General features: G+C 36.9%; 1 protein-coding gene across 4 annotated transcripts in view; it reads right to left on the bottom strand.

Annotated features, from left to right (window-relative positions):
* The window catches only part of LOC134527437 (claspin), a 99,396-nt gene extending 78,761 nt beyond the window's left edge, over nt 1-20,635 (bottom strand). The window contains exons 1-6 of one of the 4 annotated variants that reach the window (XM_063360119.1): nt 20,539-20,635; nt 13,121-13,472; nt 8,820-9,002; nt 7,967-8,160; nt 5,872-7,290; nt 2,474-2,688 (exon numbers count right to left, since the gene is read on the bottom strand). In XM_063360119.1, coding sequence (XP_063216189.1) covers nt 2,474-2,688; nt 5,872-7,290; nt 7,967-8,160; nt 8,820-9,002; nt 13,121-13,465 — 2,356 coding nt within the window. In that variant the 5' untranslated portion in view covers nt 13,466-13,472; nt 20,539-20,635. The other 3 variants (XM_063360118.1, XM_063360120.1, XM_063360117.1) reach the window with 3 other exon arrangements.
* Nucleotides 20,636-26,040: the final 5,405 nt, after the last annotated feature.

Below are 26,040 nucleotides of genomic sequence, written 5' to 3'. Positions count from 1 at the left end.
CGGCCCTGTATGTCCCGTCACTGATCCACGAAAGCATGAGTGATATGCTGCGCTGAGTATGGAATGCACCTAGTGCTGCCCTGGCCACAGAGCACGATGTTAGGAATGGAGCTCGATAGCAGGTGCCAGTGCAATTTCAATCTAGTATTGATAGGCACAAGATTTTAAGGTTTTATTTTTAGTTCATTTTGGTTTTTAAAACTGAGACTTTTGGTTTTATTGTTTCTATTTTTATAAAAGCTGGATGTAACACTCCACCAAAATAGGGGTTAAATTTATATGCTACATTTATGTGGTAAAATAATTTTTAATAAATAAATTGGTCTAAAACAAATACATCCAGAATAATAAAAATATACTTGCGATATTTATGGTTTAAAATTGATTCAATATGAGATGTACAGTGAAACAAATTAAATTAATTTTTCTGATCCATGCCTTTTTGGTAGAATTTTATGTCTGGAAATAATGACTTTCCTTGAATTTCAAACATTAAAAGATTTTTTTTTTATATTTGAATTAAGTTTTGGTTAAACACTACTTAAATCCATGATATGTGCATTTTGGTGCTATATGGTGTATTAACTTGTATTTGGGTGTTATCCGGTGACTTGATATGCTTTTCGATGTTATTTTGGTTTTATCGCAATTTACCATATAATCTTGTCACTACATATTGATCGTCTCCAAACAGTTTTTGTGTGTTTCTTTAATACCTGAGATACCCCTGAGATAACTTTAACATCTATGGTTAGAGTTACAAGAAATTATGTACTTAACGTGGCCTAAGTATTCTCAATCCCACATTCCTGACAAAACCCAAACCTCGCAAAGCCATTTTAATTGAGTTTTTTATGAAATTAGGTGGTATACTTTATTATTTTAAGTTTTAATGGTTTAGTAACTTTAAGTATACTATTTATGTTTTAAATTGAGTAGAGACATGATTTTATGGTTTTATTTTTTATGAAATATGATAATTAAAAAAGATAGCATTTTAATTAACAAATATGACACTTAAATATTCCATTATGATATTTTTCTCTAAAACTTGTCATTTTTACTGCTAAATGATGTCATTTTACAATATAATGATTTTAAATAAGCATGTCGAGCTATTCAAAACAAATAAAAAAGATCGTTAAGTATTTTAGGGTTTTTAAAAATTATACTAACCTCATAATGTAAAGATGAGTAACTAATAACAACTGCAAGAATAAAAAGAAGTATACCTTTGCCAAATTTTTTTTTGCATAATATGTGGTACAAATTTCATGCTTAAAAAAAAAGTACTTACATTGAATTTGTTACCACTCATCCCCTCCGGCTAGCTCAAATTAGGTGACGAGTGGAACATAGAGGTTACAGGTCACGAAGAAAGAAGAAATTAATAAACAATGTTCCATGTATTACCTGGTTTTTATTATTCATTTAAAAACCACAAAATATTTAGCACCACAGAGCACACAACAAAAATTTAACCGGTACCTCCAAAAAGGGGAAAAACACGTAGACTTATTACAAATTACATTATATTGCCCGAATAAGTTCCGGGCAGCGATGGCTGGACAAAACCCTTTGTCGCCTCGCTTTGGGCTTCGCCTACGACTATGGTCAAAAAATTCAAATTAATTTAAATGTCTGAAAGAAAAAAAAAATTCTTAGGCGTCGCCCGGACTGTAGCCGCAAAGTTGTACTTCAAATTAACATTGCTAAATGATGCGAGCTATCGCCCGACCACGACCTCTCGGCACGGTGCTCAGACAATGACTGATCTTACAGCCTTCCTTTCCTTCATGCGGGCAGTGTCCTGGGCTTGCTGACGTAATTTTCGGCCAATCACGGCGCATGGTAACAGAGGCTTCCACGAAATGCTTACTTCTGTTCCCACGACAAAGCGATTTTGTATCATTCTCACACTCCCGTGACCGTGACTCACACGCCTAGCGTATGAAACAAAGCCTCAGTTGTGGAAAAAACGAAGGAGAATCACGTCAGCATGCCTTCCCACACAAAGAAGCCAGCAAAAAAATACTTGAAATATAAATTTATGAATTTTAAAAAATAAAAACTATAAACCCGGGAAATTACGTTTACAATAACTTTTAAAAGGTTAAAACTTTACATCTAACCCGAAATATGACAAAAAATTTATAACAAACTATTATTAATGGATTGCATGAGGAAGGCTATAATCTGGGTTGTTACAAATTTAATATTTAAAACAATACATATTCATCATTGAGTTAAGTTTTGATTGGAAATTTGGATCAGTTTCATGATTTTAATTGCATTTTGGTGCTTTGAGGCGTATCAGCTTAAATTTCGATGTTGTATGGTTTACTGGTGAGCTTTCCGGTGTTGTTTCAATTCGCCACGTAATCTTGTCCCTAAGAATGATGGATGTGTTTGACTAGTACCGTGTGAGTTAACAGTGACAGAAATGAGGCGCTCTGACAAACAGTAGCCTCACCTGTAGCAGCTGCCCCCTCGGCCCTCTTGGTCCACTCTTCCCCGCGCTGCCTGGCCATCTGCTGCAGGAGCCCCTCCTGGAGGCGGCGGAACTTGGCGCCCGGCCGGGCCAGCTGCAGGTCCTCGCGTTCGCTCTCGTCCTCGCCGAGGGTCACGGACAGCACCTCCTTCCTCACCGACCGCTCGCCGTCCGGCCCCGTCTCCGCACTCACCACTCTGGCAACACCCGTCAACCCTTCACTACCGCCACTGCAAACATCCCGACACCCTATTTTTGTGTCGGGTTTAATACTTCCAATAATGTTCATGTAAGAATAACAAAAAAATAATGGGACATTTCCTTTAAAAATACGGCAGCAGTAGCTTGTGCAACGTAAGTGGGAGCGCGGGAATATCGTCTAGACAGGCTAGCCGCAGCACAGGCGGCGGATGCATGATGTCATACGGCTTACCTCTCCTTCCCTTGTCCAGACTTAAAGGTTCATCCCTCCCAGGCATACAAACCATCGTGTCTCTCTCCCCCTTCCCCCTCAACGTCCTTTGGCATGTGAAACAGTCAACATCCTTCCTCCCCTTCTCCAAACTGCGTGCGACGAAAGCAAGGTTTGTATAGTCCATTTCTGGTAAAAGGAAAAATTTTTAAGGGCCCCCGCGACAGCCATTTACCGTTAATTGTTTTGATACAATTTGTTTGTTAGTTACACAACATTATTTCTGCTGGAAAATCACTGAAACTTCAAAATTTCTTTAATGGAAAAATTTAGCAGGGCCGTAAAAGTATTCATTTTTACCGCAAATGAACTATACTCGCCCTTCCTGCCGGACAACATTCTCGGCGCGTGACGCATGGCAACTACAGTCGTGTGCCGCGCACAGCCACGAAAAACCCACGCGATTTCCAAACTACACTAGATATTCGACTGGAGTATGTTTACGAAAAGCATTTAAGAATTTGTTAATGCCCAACTGGTTCTATTGAGATAAAATGGCTAAAAGGCATGTTTTCGAAGTTACAAATTTCTTGAAAGTATCAGAGGGAAGTTCATTACACCTTTATCTTTATTTTTCCGCCATATAATGTTACGGTCACCGCTCAAATTTCACAGTTATCTGACGGGAACGAGATGACTGCGCGCCAGTTCAGAGCCTTGCACTTGGAGGTTTTACCGCGCTAGAACTACCATTGAGCGTCGCTCTTATCATCCCGCTTCACTAACACACACGCTGACCAGACGGCGCCCTAAAGCTGATCAGAGGAAGCATGTAGAAATTCAAGGCAGGAAATTTTTCCAGCTTATCAACCAGGACCCGGGCAAGACTTGACTATCAAGCTTTTCACATTAAAATATAAGAGACTTGTATTGTGTAATTTCGGTGTTATTTAGCGGTTTTTCTTAAAAATTGCTTTTTTCGCATTTCCCATATAAATTCGCGGAAAATTTCGCGATTTCGCGATTCACCATATAATAGTGGCCCTAATTATTGCTCGCGCGAGAGGCGAGACGTGGAATGTTAGAAGAAAGATAAATGTGGGGTAGACAGACGGCAGCCAGTGTGTTTCCTGCGCGGGGAATAAGTGGCGTAGCCTTTTTTTTTTATGCTGGGTGAAGTAACCTTTTTCTATCAACCCACGGGAAAAGATAATTGCTTGAGCTGTCAAAATAAACATCGCTGCGGCAGATAAAACAAGTCGAGGCGGGCGTGCATCCAGTCGGTCGCTGTGTATTGTCAACCGATAGTAATCTAAATCAAGAGAAATCCAGCAGGTAGCTTTGCCTTAACTGCGTACCACACTAGACACTCGCAAAAAGCTAAACGTAAACACGTTGCCACAAAAACCTTTATCTGCACCCTGCCGGCAAAGGGACGTGGAATGGGGGTTGTTAAGCGCTGACAGCGGTCGACAGGAAGCACTCGGCAAGAGAAACGCAGTAACACGCTATTCACCACAAGAAACTTATTTTCTGTCCGATTTCCTTCGGATTTTCGGCAATTTTTTCACGGTTCCTCGAAATCGGGTTGTAATAGAGAAGTGGTCGCAATAAATGGGGTCGCAACAAAAAGGTTTTACTGTACACAGAATAACCTATACAATATTTTGGGAAATTGATCATATTGACAGACAGAATATACCCCAACATTCATCAAGCAGGAATAGTTTGCACTTCATGGTTAAGAGAAAGAGCTATCCTCACTCTAACAAACACTAAGCCAATAGCATCAACAACTATGTATCTGCTAGATAAGCTGCCGAATGAACATATGAAGTATGAATCTGTGGACACACTAATGGAGATAGAGAAGGCTGTCCATTACCCTGAGAAGTTTTTGTACACTCTTAAATAACCCGGATTTTAAACACATATTCTTTACCTCAAGATTGGCACACCAAAAATGCTATCGAACAATTTAAACCCTCCAAACCTGTGTGATTGCACCATGCTTCAGGTAAAATTTTGAAATACACATGCCTGTGCACTCATCAACAAAAACACACACGAACTGCCACTAAACTATATGAAATACAAACAATTGATGAAACAATTCACATGCTACAAATTGTAAAATGCTTGTCCTAACTCAGAAATCTTTGCGAGCAAACGTATAACCACCCAAAGTTTCATTGCAATCGTATGAATGGTATAGGGATGCATACGGGTCAAACAAACAAACATTCAAGATGTGACAGACCCACCAAACGATATCACATTTTAAATTCAAGCGAACTTCATCTATTGACAAAGTCAAACCTAAACTGTTATTAGCGCCATTAGTTCGCTAGCCGCCACGAGCTCCACTAAGCGGATGGGTCTCACAAGGAGAAGGATGGAAAGTTGCCAAACCTTACTATACAAACATTTGGTGAATATAGAGAAATGACTGTTTGTTGTCTATGACATATGATTTCTGTTATAAAAATGAATTCACCTATGGTGATCTGTTGAATGGTATAGAAGTTGATGTGTTGCATCGCCATATAGTGGATAGTTAAAAAACATGGAGAACATATAAACCTTCTCCATGAAAAAACACTTTGATGTACCAACTTTCATGATCATCAGTCAAATGGTGTCGGAGTTCGTTAATCTCAGATATTTATATATATGTGTGTGTGTGTGTATATATATATATATATACATACAGAGAGAGAGACACACACACACATACATATACACACATAAGTTTCAAAAATTTTGTATTCCTCTTGCACCCTTCCCATTTTCCAGTGCCCGAGTCAATGTACAACCTGACTTTATAAGCCTGGATTATGTTTAGTATGACTGCTGTTAAACACTAATTCTTAACATAATAATGCCATTGGATAGCTTAAATTTTAAATCAATGAACATGTGATGTTGGTTAGTGACACAATAAAAAACATCAGAACAAAAAACTTACCCAAGCTCTACAACCTGCTTTTTCTGTTGTAGTTTTTTCTTGGTAGAAGAATGCTTCATGAATCTCTCAATGAGTTTTCTGACTCCAGCAGGCTTTGGAACAACTTCTAGGTCTATGATGTCTGTTGAGTCACCTATCAGACGAGGTCGGAAATTTAAAGAATCCCCCAAAACAGCAAGGCTATTCTTATCTATGCTTTTATTAGTTTTTTGGTTAGGTTCCTCATGGAATTCAGGGCTAGAATCTCCACCATTCTCACTCAAACCTCCACAAATAGGTTCTGAAAGATTAACTTCATCTTTTAATCCAGGACTGGTTGAATGTTTCCCACTTTGAGAATTGTCTTCATCAGACGTAGCAAATTCTTCACAATTATTTATATTTTTTGAACTGTTACACACAAGATTCCCATTCAATGAAACTTCTTGATCTACAGTATTGGGGGGCTGACTGTTTTTCGCTGCATTCAAAACACAAACATTAGCTCTATCATCTTTGCCACCAATAGGACAAGGTGAACTTGGTGTAACAGATATATTTTCAATGTTACAATCTTTAATTTCAACTGTTTTAACTTCTGATTCTTTGCTGCTGTTTCCAAAAACTTTAGAGTTTTCTCTGATGGATACAGTGTTACTTTTCTGTATTTGTTCACTCACCTTCCATGGTGAAGGAGGCTCAAGCGACTGTTCACTGCTTTCCAATTCTTCCGTCATCTGCAACACTAAACCTTGACTGCTGAGGTCTGTGCTCATGGGCTTTTCAGGAATGACAGCCTGTATAGGCTCTTTAAAATGGGAACTATTCATGACAGATTTATCGTACACACAGTCCTGAGCCACTTGTGAGCTTTCAGACATGCTTGGTTTGAAAGTACTTTCGTTTGAGGTACGAGTAATAACTGTGTTGGCAATATCTTCATTTAGTGAGGTTTTTGCACCAATTGCTTGCATGTCCACAGCTGAATCTTTCCCACAATCAGAGCTAATGTTACCAACACATGAACCAAACAGTTTTAGAGTAACATTTTGTAATCCATTCATTAGGCTCTTACTATTATCCTGAATGTGAGACTCATTTTGGACAGCCTCCTCCAATACTGTAACACTGGTTACATTATCAGTTCCTCTTAAACTTTTAACATGCTTCCCTTCAATATCATATCTAATTATATCTTTGACAACTTCATTTATTTGACATTTATCAGCACTAAATATTTCTTCAGCCATATCTCTTTTTTTAGGAGATTCCTTATTTCCATCTTCGGGCATTTTATCACCATCAGTACACAGTTTATTGTGTGTGTCTTGATCCACTCCATCAGCACTACTATCATCTGGTGGTTTGTCTGCATCCGAGTCTTCAGACTCAGACTTAAAAAACTCTTTCACTTCCTTCTCACGCTCTTCTAACTGCTTGCTACAAAAACAAAGTTCTGTTTTAGTAACACATATACAGCTGTATGATTTATTTTAAAACTTTTGCTAATGCTTGTACAGTCAAAACTGCCACTGCCTAAAATAATTAATCAACAATGGACCTAATTTTTTTTATTTCCATTTTTTATTAGTTTTTGTCTTTTGACTGTATAATTTTAATAAACATAAAAATTTAAATGTAACATATTTAACAATATTTTAAAATATATTTAATTTTAATCTTTTCAAATGAATATTGATTAACCTCCAGTTTTCAATACAAAATCAGAGTTTTTTTAGTAGAAGTGGAAACTACTTCTCTCGAAGCAAGATCAACCACACTCATTGTTAAATTACAGCTCTGTTATGAATTATAGTTCCTATAAATAACCCCATGATCTTACATCTTCATGAATTTTACCTTACACATACAACCCATTGAGGCTAATAATATTGTCACATTTTCTAATATTTTTTTTTAATTCTAAGGAAAATAAAAAAAATTGAGATTTAAATAACAAAAAAAAAAGTTTACAAAAAACAATCTGCAAAATTTTAGACTGGGAAGACGATGGAAAGAATAGTACTACTTTGAAATGTCAACACGTAAAAGGGATTGCTACAAAACGTGGGTAAAAAGTGAATAATTTTGCTATCTAAAGAAAGCAAAATCTCACCAAATCTCCTTCATCGTCTCGGTGGAGACTTTGAGTGACTTGGGAACGGGCGGGAGGGACCGGCGGCGCTGCAGGAACTCTGCCAGGGTGCGCTGGCGCGGCTTGTGGTAGGGCAGCGACACACTGGCCTCGCGCAGCATGCGCTGCCTCTCGCTGAAGATCTTCTGTACCTCCGCCTTGTCCGCTTTCTGCAGCTGCAACCAACACAACCTTCAGCAACCAGCATCAGCACATCAGTCTCTATATGTTGCAATACCTCTTAGCCGCAGGACTTTAAAATACATAGAAAATAAAATAAATATTATAATTTTTAATATTTCCGAAGAAATTATAATTATATTATGTAAGCTAAGTTATACATTTTTAATATGAACATTTATAATTTACTAACACATGAAAGAAGCCAATCAAAAACACACACAAATAAAAGCTCAATAACTTGTGCGAACATTAATAGCAACAAAGCTTTTCAACTGAAAGTGTTAAATATATTTGTACAAACTGTTATTCTTATCAGTAAATAAACAGTGATTTGAAATATACAATTCATATGACATGTGAACTTTGATACTTTTGTGAAATTTTGGAGTTAAACAGAAAAGGAAGGTGAGTAGATACAAACAACTAGGGCTAACATGCATGTAAATTTCTGTCAAGAGTGAGCTCAATTTACACTTAAGATAGCTTGGATTTCATCAGACTATGTCTATATCCAAGTATATATAGGGTGGGATTCAAACCCATATATTTTATATGAGATTTCTGTATTTTTTAGACTACAGTATAGCTTCACTGATAATGATATACAATAGAATATATTATCAACTTAATTAATTGTTAAAGCTAAACACACCTTTTTGGTACTTTTGCTACGTGATTTTGGTCTTTGACTTTTTTTTTTCTCCACAAAGGTTGCTTCATTGTCTTGAGAGCTAGCTTCATCATTGGAAATATTTTTGTGGGTAGCTTCAAGTGTTTCATCATCAGACCCTTCAGCATCATAGAGCTTGCTGTCCTTGTACCAGGTCAAGTTTACCTTTGCAAAAACTCAGATTGTTAATAGTTACACACACAATTATAATTATTTACATAAAATAACACTTAGCTACCAATATTAACTTTTATTTTTTTTTTATTTTTAAGTCAAGCAATGGTCAAACAGGCACATACTAATGGCATAAAAACTAGTGCTCTTCTATGCTAGTGCCCGAATTGTAACTGAATAATGATGGCAGTCTCACTTTTCCTTACAAATAAATGTTTCATAAAAAATAATTATACTTTTTAATGTTCCATTTTAGGTAGATTAATAATTATGGTTTTAATATCAAACAGATGAATATTTATTCCTATAGTCTTGGCTTTTGTAACATTTAGCTGTAATTCTCAGCATGATTTTTTGTTAAGTACACTTTGACATTTGACATTGCATACATTAAAGATTCAAATGTTTCTGAAATCCACCTTGTCCTGCTAGTGTTACTAGTAAATAATTATTTCAAAATTAAATCAATGACAACTGAACTAAAAATAGAAGAAAACAAATGTCTCATAAGTAGGAGGAGGCTCATGATTAGAGATTCCACAACTATTCCAAATGTGTGCATACAGGTCATGATGGTTGTCATGATGGAGTTGGGCCCATACTATCGCTGGTCTAATCTACTTATCACAAGTGTGGGAGCCATCTGCAAGTAAGACCACTCAGGGTTTACATAATATTTAGGCTTCACAGGTAGAACGTAAGGGTGAGTTAAAGGGGTTAAAGCTCTCTTCACCTCTTTGATCACAATTCATGCCTACTATATAATTAATATATTTTTTTAGGATGAACTGTGAAAAATTTATTTGTGAACACAAGGCCTCCCTCCCGCCAGGATCAAATGCAGAATTTCATTTCGGAGTGAGGGGCGGGATAGAACCACTTAGCCCACTGTTTGCCTTCAATTTTTTTTCTTTTGTTAGTGGGTATGATACATAAATATATTATTTTGAGAAGGGGGAGGGTTATTACACCCACCTCCTCCCCCAAAATCCCACTACGTATGTCCTTGAAAACCACTGTCCCCTCCCTTTCATATGCTTCTGAATCAGCTCTACTGGTAGGCATTAAAGATTGTCAACATTTTATTAAATTATTAAAATAAAAAATTTTTTCACTGCTAATGTCCTTGACTTTCATTGCCAATATTTCTAACCAGCACAGCTTACCATGGAGCATGAAAAGGTGGCAGGAAGTTAACAAATGTATCTTCCTTAAAACATAGCACTACTTGCTAAGTACATTCTATCTAGCAGCAACATTATACTATGGTAAAGTTGTCATTTAAATTATACTATTGGGTTAAACTGAGATTATGCTGTTGTGTTACAAAAGGTTTCTTTCATATTTCTTTCAGACTTTTTGATTAGCTATTGTACCCATGCCTCGCTACGGACGTGCATTGGCAAATGCTCTCGGACTGCCTCGAATGAATAAAAATACTGAATCATATATATATATATATATTTATTGACATCGTCCGGGCCTGCGGCCTCCTTTGAGCCCGATATGCCACCGCCCAAACACCACCATCTGTTCAAACCTCCCGCTTGTGCGTGCGTGTGTGTGTTGATAGCCCGGCAAGAGGGCACTTAGCTGTAGTGCGCCGCACCCCTAATATATATTTTAATAATTATTGTAATCCTTTCTTTTTCGCCCCAAAATAGTGTCACGACGGCTATGCATGTGAGTGTCTTTGTTTAATTAAATCATGATGTTTTGTAATTTAATACGTGCAAGCACGGACAAGGACGCTCCCTAGCGGGTGGCGGAGGAACTAGCACGTAACTTGATTTAAACTGTTTTCTATCATAGAAATAATTATTACAGACAGTCTGGGTATGGATGTGATGTGCTAATTTTTGTAAAGAGTTTATGTTATTTTCAATAATAACCCGGGGCATGCAATAGCTAAGTTGTTAACGGTAATTGTGTTCGGCGCGAAGGGCGCCATGTTGCCTTCCGCAAGCCCTGGTCTCCCCCCAGTCTCCTTCTTCAGCCGGCCGAGAGCGGACGTCTCTGCAGACACTCCGAGGACATTACCGTTGTTTCACAGAGAAGTAGTTCTGTTAAGTAATTTATTCAAATCGTTTTCATTTTTTATCCTCGGGGCCTCTCTCGGTCGGAGAGACTGCTTCATTAATAATTATTTACTCTCCGGAGTTTTCGGTCATCTGTGTGATAAGTAACGGCTTAAGGCGACCACGTGCGTGGTTCGCCTCCTCACCTAATTCGATTCGTGCCTCGGGCGTTTTAAAACACTATCAAAGAAGGGTTGTGTAAGGGCGTGTAACGTGAGTAATAAAAACCAACTTAATTGAGTCACGTGTCTTTGTGTTCGGGGGGCCACGTAGGTCCTTAACCTGGTCAGCGGCGTGTGTGACGCCCTGAGAGCCCACTGCGGTAATTAGAAGCGTGCTCGACGCTGAGAGCTGGCTTAGTTAGGGACAGGTGTTGCGTTAAAAATCAGGAGGGCTAATATCTCGCCGCACACGGGCCACGTAACTCCCTGAGTTAGAGTTTCACGCCGGGTCCACGTGCCCACTCACATGGTGGCGCCCATTATTTTCAACCAGTATTCAAACATCAACACCGGTACGCCCTCAATATATAACATAAAGGTTAGTGTACTTATGTACATGCGTTACAAGTTATCCTTCTTTTTGATTTAAGACAACGAACTATTTTAAAATTTACAGAAACAAAAAATTAAATAAATAAATACATACTCAATATTCATTTTTAATATAAACATGTTTATAAAATTATTTAATTTAGTAAAATAAATAAGATAAGTTTTATTGATAATGAAAATCAATTAATAAGCTAAATGTTTGTTCTAATTAATAAATTTGAATTATTTATTGAATAATAATGTAATCATTTATAATTTATAATGCAAATAAATTATACATACAGGAACACCACCTCACTTATTTAAATACAATTGAAAATAAACTTGAGAAAGTTTTTAAACACAATTTCTACCAACATTCACAATAAATAAATGTTTTTAGTTACATAAACCAGTACCCAATATTAATCACTAAATTTCTGAATGCTACTCACACGAAGTTCTGCTACCGGAGCAGCTATGTTGACAATTGAATTAATCAATTTGCAGAGTGAAAGGTTAAACTATATAATTAAATGTATATATATAAAAGCGTAAAAGACTTGAAAAAATTAAAAAAACCTAGTTTGGCCTTGATTTCTGACCAGGAATTATATTAAAATACTGCTCACCTTGTACAAAATTTATTAAAAAGTTAATACTGTATAGTTTTTGCACACGTTAGATGACTAGTATAGATAAGTATTAAATGACAGATGTACTATTATAAAGTATTATTTTTTACTACTTATGTGAATTCATGGATACTCATTTTCCTAACAAATGTAATTAATTAAATTTGTTTTAAGTAAAAATAGAAGATATAGGCCTACCCAGAGGCATAATTTCAGCTTTTTAACTGGGGTGGCAACGCATTCTGGGGGTCTAGGGGGTATGAATACCACCAAGTGTAAAGGAGATCTGAGGTCCTCCCCTGGGAAAATTTAAAAATCCTGGGATTACATTGTTAGTCTTTTAAGCTTGTTTGTAAATTATTAACATATTTACTTCAAAATGGAGTGGCTAAATACTGGGTTGGACAATTCTGGGAGGCCACCACCACCCCTTACCACCCTCCCAATTATGCCTATTGTGCCTACCTACTATGAAACTATGAAATAATCAATCCAATAGACTGAGCTAGGTATTTAATATCATAGTAATACGATAAACAAATAAAGTGTTTTCATATATATTTGCTTAAAGCACAATTTGTATAATACAGTGAATTGTAATTTAAAAAAAGTAAAGTTGGCCAGGAATATCCACTGTTCTTGTCTCAGCTAATGTTTGGGCATGTATGTTGGATTAAAGATCCCCATGGAAAACACAGTCCTTTCCATAAGGTCTCAAAAACACATTTTTCATTTCTTTTAACTGTAACCCAAAACTTTAACCGTTGAAACGTTTTAATAAATACTGCAATGCATTGTATTTAAATAGCTTACACTGTATTTAAGTGATGAAATGTGTTGGGAATAAATAAGGCCTCGTTTACCTTTGGAGAAGATACGTCATCATTTCTTGACTCCTCGATGGACTTCCCAGAACTTTTCCTCAAATATTCACTTTGTTTTGTTATGCTTTTATCCTCCTCATCATCTGGTTCACTTTCATCCATAACTAAAATTCGTTTTTTCTTTTTGACTGAAGCTGCGTCACCATCCCTAGAGGAACCTGAGGAAGCATCTTGTTCAAGTGTTCTCGCTGCAGAGATATGGTCTTCCTCACTGTCACTGTCAACCAGCCTGTTAGAGGAATGTTTCTTTCTAATAATAAATTCGTCTTCCGAATCAGAGGACTGAGGTTTTTCAACTACTCCAGCTTCCACCAATGCAACCATTTTCACCCTATAAAAGACAACAGTTTTCATTTCAATGAGCATTATCAAAGTTTAAACACAAAACTACATGAGGATATAAAAAACTTGGTGAGATATCTATAAAAAAAATTGTTATTTAATGAAAAAGTTAAAAACAATAATTAAGCACTTGGAGTACAAAATGAAAGTAATATTTATTAAATTTCAAAAAAATTTTCCTCTAGTTAATTATACGAGGGCTGTTTTTTTTTTTTTTTTCCAATCTCCCATCGTGCTTCTAAGTAAGCAACAAATTCACAGGGGGCAGATCTGCGTGAAGTGCGATTATGTGGTTCCCCCACCACAACCTCAGCCGTTTTTGGCTCTAATGTGTCAGTCGTAGCCGAGGTACGGGCAATTTAACATGGCCATTAGGATTGATGCTACCGCCAAATGTGAATTACCAAGTGTAATCCGTTTCTTGTATGCAGAAGCAAGTAGTGCTGCTGAAATCCACTGCAGAATGAGCAAAGTGTACGGTGAAAACTTTATGAGTGATGGTAGTGTACGGAAATGGTGTAGAAAATTTAAAGGGCGAACTGACGTCCATGATGAAGGTGGAAAGGGCATAAGTCTGCCTCTACTGTATGCCTCGTTGAGCATGTTAATCAGATGGTCAAAAGGTTTAGAATCAGTGAACTTTATGAAGAATTTCCAGAAATTTCAAGGTCTGCTTTGCACACAACTGTCAGTAAAGACGTACAATACTGGAAGATGTGTGCTTATTGGGTCCCAAAATATGCTGAGTGACAACAACAAAATGCAACGCATAGCGTCAGCCTTAACATTTTTCACATGTTATCACAATTAGGGGGAAGATTTTTTGAAGTCCATCGTTACTGGCGATAAGATTTGAGTCCTTTATGATAATCATGGAACAAAGGAACAGTCTAAGTAGTGGCTGCACATACATTCTCCAAGCAAGTCGAAAAAGTTTAAACAGACACTGAGCAACAGGAAAACAATGTCTACATTTGTTTGGGACCAAAAAGGACTTTATGCAGCAGCAGACAACAATAACAAAGGAAGTTTGTGAAACTTTATGTTATTTCTGTAGAGCCAACCAAAACAAACGAAGAGGCAAATTCTCGTCAGGCATGGTTTTGATCCATGACAATGCCCGACCATACTGTGCCAACATGACAAAAGACCTTCTTAAACAGTTCAAGTGGGAAGTTTTTGACCAACCACCGTATAGTACAGACCTAGCACCGAGTGAGTTTCATCGACTGTCAGTGGGCATGTCACAATTTTAAATAAATAAATAAATAAATAAAATCTGTTCCAAGAACTGAAGTCATGGTTGGGCGGACAACGCTTCGCCGCCTACGACGAACTTCAGGATGCCGTCAAGACGTATCTTTGTTCACTGGCAGCCACCTTCTTTGAAAAAGGCATGGAGAAACTTGTGTCACAATATCATAAATGCCTCAATCATTTTGGTGAATAGAAAAATAAGTAAGACCCTGCTGTACTATTGGTAGAAAAATTATCATGTTATGTAAATCTGTCTAGTTTTATAGCCCATCAGAGGTTGAAAAACAAACAGCCCACGTACATACAAAAAAAAATAATGCTCATAAACAGTGGTACATGTGGTATTCTACTTTTCCCATTACAGTCGCTCTAAAATTTTTAGCAGAATTGCATGGTGACACATGAAATATTTGTATTTTTTCTATAATCCTAGATCCTAGGTTTCCACATTACGAGCTCATGAACGAATTGCATCTCTTTGGAGACGGGCATGAAGTGAAATGATAAAATGAAGCAGCACCAGAATGCATTCTTGTCTGAGAAACTGGAGAACTCTGAGTATACCTAGGTCCTACACTCATGGCAACATCTGCCATGTTTCCCACTTGCAAAAAATTCAGGTTTGACTCAGCCAGTGACTTTTGCCCAAAAAAACCTTGATTGAAGATTAGTGATCTGATCATGTTTACAAATTTAAATTACATATGTTAAAGTTTTGTTTATTATTATTTCCTCTAACTGCACCTGGTATTTTGAAATCTCTCACTTAATTTTATGAAGATATTTTGTTTCATTATAAGTGGGTTGTCATGTTAGTTTACTATCTCCTGTCAGTGTGAATTTTTCTGGAAGATGTTATTATAAAAGTGATATTGTGAGATTTGAAATCATCAGCAGAAACACTAAATAAATGAATTAATTGTGGCCAACCCTCTTGCTGATTATCGGGGTCACCAGAAATGACGAGGGGTTGTAAGATGGGAATGGAGCTTTTCTAAATGAATGGGTGGGGGAAACAAGAACACCCCGAGAAAACCCACTCACTCATGACAAAACACTGTTACACACTTAAAAAAATATGTGTTAGACCTTGCTAGGCATCGAACCAAACTGCCTTGGTGAGAAGCACATAAGCTGACCATGCAACCACCAGGCCCCTTATCAAATGTAATTACGAAATCTAACAAAAAACAATGTCTCAACTTATAAAAGTGATCATCTATATCCTTTAATAATATGTCAAATTGCGACTGAAAATTCAAATTAGAACATTTTGGTTCTTCAAGCTGGTAAGGTATCCACTTTACACCTACATGGTCAGTCTCACAAAGGTTGCTGCTGATAAAAGGTCAGGCTGACACTTAAATTTTGTAAATAATGTTCAATTTTTTTATGATGCTATTTTAAATATTTATTTTTTGGAATATTACAAAATTATTTTTACAATTGCTGAATTCATAGTGGAACATTTTTTTTTCTCCTGAAAACATTGATGTGTGCATGAGACATGTTAGAATTATTGTCTCTCTGAAGAAGGTCTGTGTTTGTGATTTTGAGAATTTTTTGTTTCACATTGATTTTGGTTGTTATATTTCCAGGAAGGGGCTGTTTTTGTTACAGTTTTTTTTTCTCTTCAAGAAAGCTAAGTTTTTCATTCCTAGCTGATCATAACTAAAGTTCAAGATTAGTTAGGTTCGGTCAGAGACATTAAGAAAACTGTAAAATAGTGAAAACATGAATTCTCACAAATTGAGTTTTTTTTATTGAGACTGGATTCTGGAACACTGCAGTTGTTAAGGGCTTAAATAAGAAAATATCAATTTTAAATTTAGTGATTTATTAATGTAGTTATTAGTGAAAAGTCATTCAAAATTGTTTATTTCATAAAATTATTATTTTTTTTTTGTTTTCAATGGATTAAACCCCATAATTTCTTTTAACTAAATTGCTCTCTTCACTACAGAGTTTTTCACAATCCAGTAAGAACTAATAAAAACTATTTTTATTTTGCGGGATGGTAATGCAACATGAGTAGAACTCAAAAACTCAAGTTTTGGATTTTTCCCGCCCATTGGAAAAGCTGTTATTTAAAAAAAATACTGATAAATTTCCTAAATTAAACAGTCATAGAATACAGTAGAAAAACATTACTGAGTTGTGATAATGTTTCCTAGAACAGAATTACATTAGTACCCATAGTTGTGACAGTCATCCAGGGCTATGCCCACCTCAGCCTGATGCACCACCTCCCTCTATACCCTACTCTATGGGCGTGTGCATGTGCATTGTGACGTGTGCTGGCATTTATATAGTGTGCCACCGGTCCAGAAGAGAGTGCATGTGACTGCCACTAGGAAGAGTCCAACATTCCCATAAACACATTAAAATATAAGATTGTTATTTGTTTTCTTTAACTCCCAAGGGCTATGTTTATTTTCAGCCACAACGAAAATTTTTTTATTAAATAACTTACTAATTCTATTGTACCCATATGGAATCAAAACATTCCGTAACACACCCTTAAAAAGCAATATTATTTGCAAACTTTATTTACTCCAAATATAGTTATTGTAAAGGTTTATAAATGTAACTTAATTTGATTAATTATACAAAATACTTAAGTTTTGTACGGTACAGATCTAGTGTAACGCATAATGGAGTTCAGTGAGGCTGGAAGAGACATGGTAAGTGGCCATTTTCTTATATCCGGCCCAGTCTTCAACCATCACCGCCCAGGTAGGAAGCATCTGCCCCCCGGGGACTTCATCGCTTGCTATCACTTACCAGTTTCCTCTGTTATTTCAATTTAATATAATTATTGTTTTATAACTATGCTCAGAACTTGCATGGGAAACAGATTGTTTGCATAGTAATTTTTATTTTCCTGAAGGGTCTTTAAAACTATTGTGGGAGTTACTTGTCGGCCACGAGGGTGAACAACCAAAATATACAGATTTGTACTGCAAGGCGTTTTAACAGTATTATGGTGAGATACATGTAAGCTGTGTGTAAGTAAACATGCTATAAATCATTATAATAGTGAAATTTTCAGTTCTTAATTACACATTGACTTCTGCTATCAGGTGTTTGGAATGCCTCTAAAGAGCCCACTCTTCATGTACGCATGTCCGACATTCAGAGTGGCCCAGGTCTGGAAGGGTTGAGGTTCAAGTAGGGCAGTTTGAGTCTCGCCCACACACTGGCGAAGTCTCGACTCTGTTAAGAAGTATGGGTAAATATTTACAATCGCGGTAAATGCCAAAAAAAAATGCTAAAAATCCGAAAATACTTTTATTCTATGCTCTTTCACTTCCTCTTTTCAAATCAACCGGTGGAGATAAGAAATTCCAAATACTTTAGGAGATATGGAATTTTTAAATTTTGAATATGTAGAGTAGCGGTATTTGCGAAAAATAATTCTAAAAATCTGAAATTACTTTTATTATATGCTCTTTCACTTCCTCTTTACATTAAAACCGGCGGAGATAAGAAATTCCAAATACTTTAGGAGATTTCGAATTTTTTGATTTTCATCACAATACCTGTGAATTCAGGCGGCCACCATTGTTTCTTGTTTACGAGACGAGTATGATTTTTTTCCGCGTAGGTGAACCGACCATTGTTGCTTGTTTACGTTTATGATTTTTTATTTTCGCGACGTAGGTAGAACGACTACATCATTTTCTACTAATGGCAAAGGAATGTACCCGCCTCTAACGTATCTGAGTTTTTAACGTTTCAAATTTTAATGTTTTATTTGTTGCGCAAGTAATAAGTAAAAAAATTACGTGAGTTCCTGCCGTTCATCCTTTGTCCCGGTTTGTTAGGTCAGGTCAGCTACATTATAAATACTTTAAAACTAAACAACCATTAAAATTAATTTATATTATTTTTAATGTCTGCTTAGTTTGAAAGTATTAATAATGTAACTGACCTGACCTAATAGACCATTTTAATAAATTAGGCATTCACGAACGGTAAATCAAGACGCACATAAAGTTCTGCCATTCCCGATTACACCCGAACCATTTACCTTCGGCCAACCTCGTTTTTATTTATTAATATTTATATTTCTCTGTTTATTTTAATGTAGCTATACTACTAACCTAACTAACCGTCCATAGTGTTATAAAGTGGGTAAATATGTATTGTACGGAATAGCGCCAAAAAAAATCTTACAAATATGAAATAACTTTCATTATATGCTATCTTACGTCCTCTTTTCAGAACCGCCTGCGGAGATAAAAAATTCCAAATACTTTTGGAGATATGGCCGTTCTTATTTTGCTATACCAGACGTGTGTAATAATTTGACCGTCGCCATTTTATATTTTGCCGTGTGCGCGTGAATGTCTAAATAACATAAATTTTCCATTATGTAAGGTTAGTTACATTATAAATACTTCAAAATAAACCGAAATTAAAAATAATATCAATTTATTTTACATGTTGTATAGTTTTAAGTATTTATAATGTAACTGACCTGACCTAACAAAATGGGACAAAGGTAGATTAGGTCAGGTCAGCTACATTATAAATACTTTGAAACTGAACAGACATTAAAAATAATAAAATTAATTTTATTGGTTGTTTAGTTTCAAAGTATTTATAATGTAGCTGACCTGACCTAACAAACCGGGAAAAAGGATGAACAGAATAAACTCACGTAAGTTTCTTTTTACATGATGTATTCGTTTACGTGAGAGTCCTAAGATCCACATAAAGTTCTGCCATTCCCGATTACACCCGAATATTCACCTTCGGCCAACCTCGGGATTTATTTATTTTTGCGCAGGAAAAATGAATTGAAATATTAAAAGTGGTCGGATAGGTTAGATACATTAAAACACTTTAAAACCATTTTCAGATTTTAATAGATACTCCTAAACAAGCAACAATGTAGTCGTTCACCTACGTCGCGGAAAAACAAATCATACTCGTCTCGTAAACAAGAAACAATGGTGGCCGCCTGAATTCACAGGTATTGTGATGAAAATTTAAAAATTCGATATCTCCTAAAGTTTTTGGAATTTCTTACCTCCGCCGGTTGATTTGAAAAGAGGAAGTGAAAGAGCACAGAATAAAAGTATTTTCAGATTTTTAGCATTTTTTTTGGCATCTACCGCGACTCTACATATGATGAAATTAAAAAATTCGATATCTCCTAAAGTATTTGGAATTTCTTACCTCCGCCGGTTGTTTTGAAAAGAGGAAGTGAAAGGGCACAGAATAAAAGTATTTTCAGATTTTTAGCATTTTTTTTGGCATCTACCGCGATTGTAAATATTTACCGAAGTATGTTTTTTAAACAAACGTACGGTGGGCCCAGGCACACAATATCTACGTACATGTTAAGGGCATGTAAAGCCCTACATCAGCTGTATATTCTGCGTATGCGAGTTACAAGCAAGGTACTAATGAGGCATACAAAACAACATAAAATTCTTCAAACACTGAATAAAAAAGACATGAAAATACTGTTGAATTTACTTTTTTGGAACGTATGTATCTAAAATTATTACTATTTTTCCATGTCTTCTACATTTAACACACATTACACTGCAATAATCTTCACGGAATAGTTGTTTGGCCCGAGAAACCGCATTTTTATCTTTCACGTTAAAAAAACTTACATTAAATACCCTCTTTTAATTTAAATTTAGATTAGCCTATCCAAAACCATTATGGGTGTTAAGAAGTCAATAAAATTAAGACTAAAACTAAGGGAAAAAAACACTTGAAAATAGACACAGAAAATCAATCTACTAAATTACATTAGCATTCTTAAATAATCTTACTTCCACACCAAAATATCACCTTACAAAACAATTAGGTAAATACGTGCGCAAGTTCTCTATCAATCTCCCGCTCAAAACACAATAGTGCCAACACTTTGATGAAAACACATAAAAGTTCCTGTCCGATCAATAGTCACATATTTTTAGTTTGGGTTAAAAGTATAATTTAAATAATTTTGAACTCAAAAGAGAAGCCGCACTACAGAGAAAAAACCAATATTGAAATAGGGACAATATGGGAAACTGGTGTGGAGTGTATCTACGTTTTAAAGTGCAAAAAACTTGTTTACAGTAGTGGCATCTAGCGGTGTGAAGTGTATAATAACTTGAAAACACTGCAGTAAATTACAACGTGCATCCAAATGATAATTGGCCAAAGTTTCCCATACATATTGTCCAATTACGATATTTGGAATAACTAAATAATGTTCTAGTGCAAAATACCCTGCTACACTATCAAACTTCTACTTAAGCCATCAAGTAGGTTTTACTCGTAGTATATTTATGACTTTTTAAATATCGGTGGTGCCCTTGCGCAAGTTACTTGCCAGAAGCAGTAGGATAGATGTCAGTTTTACTCGTGGGAGCAAGATGTTCTCACGATATTCAGGTCATGCCCTCGATGATGCTACTACTTTCAAGGAAATGTTGAGAGTACAAGTTATCTGCTGGTTGATTTGGCGCAATTATCTTATCCTGTGTTGTTGGAAATGTTCAGTGTATTGTGATTTTTAAGGCAATAAATAACATATATGCTAGATCAAATAACAGTGCTTATTTTATATTTATGTATGATAATATTTCGACTATTTTGTAAACATTTATTCGTTTTATTACTACAGATTATGTAGAGTTGCACACATATGCTGTTTTCCAATCATGGAGTTAGGAATTGTCAGGAGACAGCATGTTGTGACGTATATAAAGTCACTTTTTGACGTAACAACGTCTAATAAATCGATGAATGCCGGCTGCACGCACGAAAAAGTGTCCCATTATGCACATTGACCCACTACGATGTATCCCATTACGCTCATTGTACGCTTGCACCACATCTATCTCTCTTCCAATCGATTGGATCAACCATCGATTTGACTTTTCAATCATGTTTTCGTCCTTTGAATTATTAATATTATGTAATTTAACGATCATCCAACGATTTTCAGCACAATCGGTATGATTATTTGAAAGTAATGTTGAATTTTCAAATACGTTTTTGTACGAACAATGGTGTTTTACAGTTACACATAATAATTCTTATTACACCCGGGATCTTTTGCACAATGTTTTAAAAACATTGTAACACATTATAAATAAGTTTGGTTTATTGGGATGCGTATTTGTTATGATATCGTATTATAAAAACGAAAAAATATTATTCCACTATGTTGCTGCCATCTACGGTGACGGACGCGAACCGATCGATTCGTACTATCTATTACCTTCCATGGGAACCAGGCACTTGTAATACATATTTCCCTTTGTTTATCGCGAGGGGCGTTATTATTAATGAATTATAAATAAAATTTCGTGCCCGGGGCCACAACTGCATATCATTTTGAGAACTGGAAGACATAAAAGCGTAAAATATTCTCCACATATTTTAATCTGTTATGTTCATTCCTTAATACAACAACAATTTCGTCAATAAAGGTTAGTTATTCTTGCTTTTTAGAAATCTGATTACTAGTATATTTCAAGTATTTATTCTTTTATTACTAAAAAAAAAATTGGTTGTCTGTAAAGTCGGTTTATGGACGATAGTTTAAAGTGTCGCTACTCCCGCTGCCTGTTTAAGTTTTTGAGTAATTGGTAAGTTAAAATGATCTCAGGGGCAAAAACGGGGATTCGACCTCGTGGCTGCAGGCAGGAGCGCGTCGCGGTTCGAAAACAACCCGAGCTGTTTAGGCCACCCAGGACGCCTTATAAATAAATGGTAAACTGATTGACACGATACTGCAATTTATTAAAAACCATTACACAAGCTTGTCCAAGGACTGGCCGCGTCTGTTGTCTGACCATCGCTGCACGAGAGTCTCTATACGTAGACGATGCGCGCGACCAGGATAGATGGCAAAACGGTATGTGCGGACTTATACTGTGGCCGTTATGGACGTGAAGGATGCGGCAAATTATCGTGGAGCTGATATTCTGGAACGGCTTATGCAGTGAATGACGTTAACATGTAAAACAGCAACATTTAATTGAATGTTCTTAACGTGGTTCGCAATCTAACCTGCTACAAGACGTTAATGTTCCGAAATGTACATAGGCACGGCTAGATGAGAAAATAAGAGTCACAGTCACTTATTACAGCTTAAAACAATTATTATGTGGTTAGATTGCAAGTTAGATGTTACACAGTTAAATAAGATAAATCGTAAATACGTAGATTAAAGAGTTAGAACTCGACACACGAGGCTGGCTAGGAGCCCATGACAAATAATGATTAACTCTGGCTTCGAAGTCTGAAAACTGCGTAAGACTCATTTACGCTGTCCGTATGCTCAGGACATGAAAATTACGTAGTAAATTGGAATCTCCCTGTTGGGAATAAAAGCATTAAGTTATGAGTCGCACGAAATGATGTACGACTGTGTGGGGTCGGGCGCAGAGCTGAAAAAAGGATTTAATGAACTTACACTATTGCGATGACTTGGACGTGGTGCAAAATCTGAAGGTTCTGCGTACGCGGAGCGACCGACCACTGCGAGCTCCCGACTACAACTGAGCGCGAGGGCGCCGCACGACCTCGCGCCAAGACACGTGAAGCGCGAGAAAATAGCTCCGACCAGTTTTGGACTTAAATGACTTATTTGACAATACATTACTATTTAACATTTGTACATAATTTTTAGTTGAATTAGTTAACTTTTAATTGTTATTAATTTGGTTGTTTTTGTTTTAAAAGAATAATTACTGATTTAATTTAGCGCATTGCCACACCTGGCCGGGCGCTGTCATGGCTTTGGTGTTCGTCGCGGTGTACTTTCACTCACTCGGCGGACATCATGCTCGGGCGTGTTCGATGCACCTAAGAGTAAGTGTTGTTGTGACATAACGGCCTGTGCGAACCAGAGGGAGCACCGGCGATTAGCGTCAAACGTGACATCATAACAAAACATTGATGAAATGATTGCATCTTTTATGAATAAAATTGAATCATTTTTATTTTAACAATAAAAGAATAATGGACCAATACTTGAAATTATACTAGTAATCAGATTTTTAAAATGCAAAAATAATTAACTTTTATTGCCGAAATTGAAGTTGTAATAAGCAATGAAAACCACATTAACTTTACACTTCACTTTATAAACGGTCGACGAAACAGTTTACGTGTAGATGACTTGTAATTAATTTTAAAAACTGGCGGTTAGCTATGAAGTTTAAATATAATTATGAACAAGTTTTCATATAAATAAACTGTGATCAAATATCTATCATAAATTATATTAATCACCATAATTCTTTAGTCAATTGTAACATAACCTATTATTACTGCATTCGCCGACAGATGCTACTTTTTCTAATAATAAAAGAATAAATACTTGAAATTATACTAGTAATCAGGTTTTTAAAATGCAAGAATAATTAACCTTTATTGCCGAAATTGTTGTTGTAATAAGCAATAAAAACCACGGATTAAAATTCGTCGAGAATATTTTACATTTTTATGTCTTCCAGTGCTCAAAATGATATGCAATTGTGGCCCCGGGCACGAAATTTTATTTATAATTCATTAATAATAACGCCCCTCGCTATAAACAAAGAAAAATATGTATAAACGAGTGCCTGGTTCCCGCGGAAGCGGATAGATGGATTGATTCGTTCGGTTCGTGTCCATCACCGTAGATGACAGCACCATAGGGAAATAATATTATTTCCTTTTTATAATACGATTTTATAACAAATACACATCCCAAATACACCAAACTTATTAATAGTGTTTTACAATATTTTTTAAAACTTTGTGCAAAAGATCCCGGGTGTAATATGATTTATTATTTATTTATTATGATTTATTTATTATTGACCTCGTGGCTGCAGGCAGGGACAAGTCGACAAAGGGCTCCCCGGGCTGTTATGGCCTCACAGGATGCCGTATTAGTGAAATACACACGTAAATTTAAGTGTTTTATTTCGGTAGCACACGTTACAGAACGTTACACGAGGCACTGGCACGTGACTGGCTGTATCGTCGTCAACCTTCACTCCGCCTAAACGGCCCTCGAATGGCGGCACTGATTACGTCACACGGCGTTCCGAGGACTGCTCCACCGAGGGGTGCAGGCTATCCTGAGCTACGGTGATAACGGTTCGTGGCGCGGCAAGTCTGGTGCATAACACATGGTAGTTCGTAATGCACTTACTACCTGGAACTGTTACTGTCTAGGCGAATTAACAATTAATACTAACTTCTACATGGACATGATGAAGACGACATACACTAATCTGAAACACGGTAATTAACACTGAATAATTATTAGTACGTCCCGGACTCGAAGTGGGGACGGTCTCTAGACTTCTAATGATCACGTGACGTGAGACTGGTTCTCGTAGTGGCGTGGGCCAAGTTTAAACTGGGAACGGGCGCGACCGGACCCGACGTGGTCTCTCGTTCACGTCCGTGGCACATCCCAGGGATTGAAGCGTTCATAAGTTCAGTCACGCGTTTGGCGCAATGCCGCCCTGCGTGGGCAAAGATCTAATTCTCCGTGGGGAGATTTTAAAGCGTGAGGCGCAGGCGCCTCGGCGGGCCGCCTAAAAACACAGAATTACGTATTACGCTGAAAAACCCCTGGTTGGGTTGCACACTTTATCTAAGGACCGCACGACATGTCGTACGGCCGGTTAGGGCCGACCGGGGTGCTGTAGAAAGTGGTTTCGGAGATAATTACCTAATGATGCTAAATGTGGAATCTTGCGCGAAAACTGGATGCTCCCCGTGCACGGGGCTCCCGGCCCTGGTGAGTGCTGGATGGCGACTGACTCCTCTCTCAGGCAACCGGGCCAGGGAGGGCAGGAAACGTGCGGGAAATACGACGGAGCGTGGGAAGGCGATGCCGGCCAGTTTTGTGACGGAAATAATTTACAGTATCATTAATTGATTTAAAGACAATTTTTATGCTTATTAGAATTGTTAGTTTCTGTTTGTTAAATAATTTGCATGTGCACTGAATACCTGTTGCGCATCGCCACACCCGGCCGGGCGCTTCGAGCATTTAGATGGCCGTGACTGACGTCACGCCATTCGGGGCGCTGCACTAAGACACACGCGTGGGCGTGTTCGTCGCACTAGCACTGGCTCAGGTGTTGAGGACACATAGCGGCCTGTGCTCTAAGAGGGAGCACCGATGGCGGCGTCAATATATATACAGTTTTACATGTACACAGTTTTACATACACATACACATATAGTTTTACATACACATAACTTTGAAGTAAAACAAATAGTAATAATTATTTTTCAAATAATCTGAATTACAAATATAACATTAT

The sequence above is a fragment of the Bacillus rossius genome, chromosome 1 (assembly GCF_032445375.1).
Source record: "Bacillus rossius redtenbacheri isolate Brsri chromosome 1, Brsri_v3, whole genome shotgun sequence".
NCBI classification, from domain to species: Eukaryota; Metazoa; Arthropoda; class Insecta; order Phasmatodea; family Bacillidae; genus Bacillus; species Bacillus rossius.
Note: the sequence above shows the minus strand (reverse complement) of the source record. Positions and strands in the feature narration are given on the sequence as shown.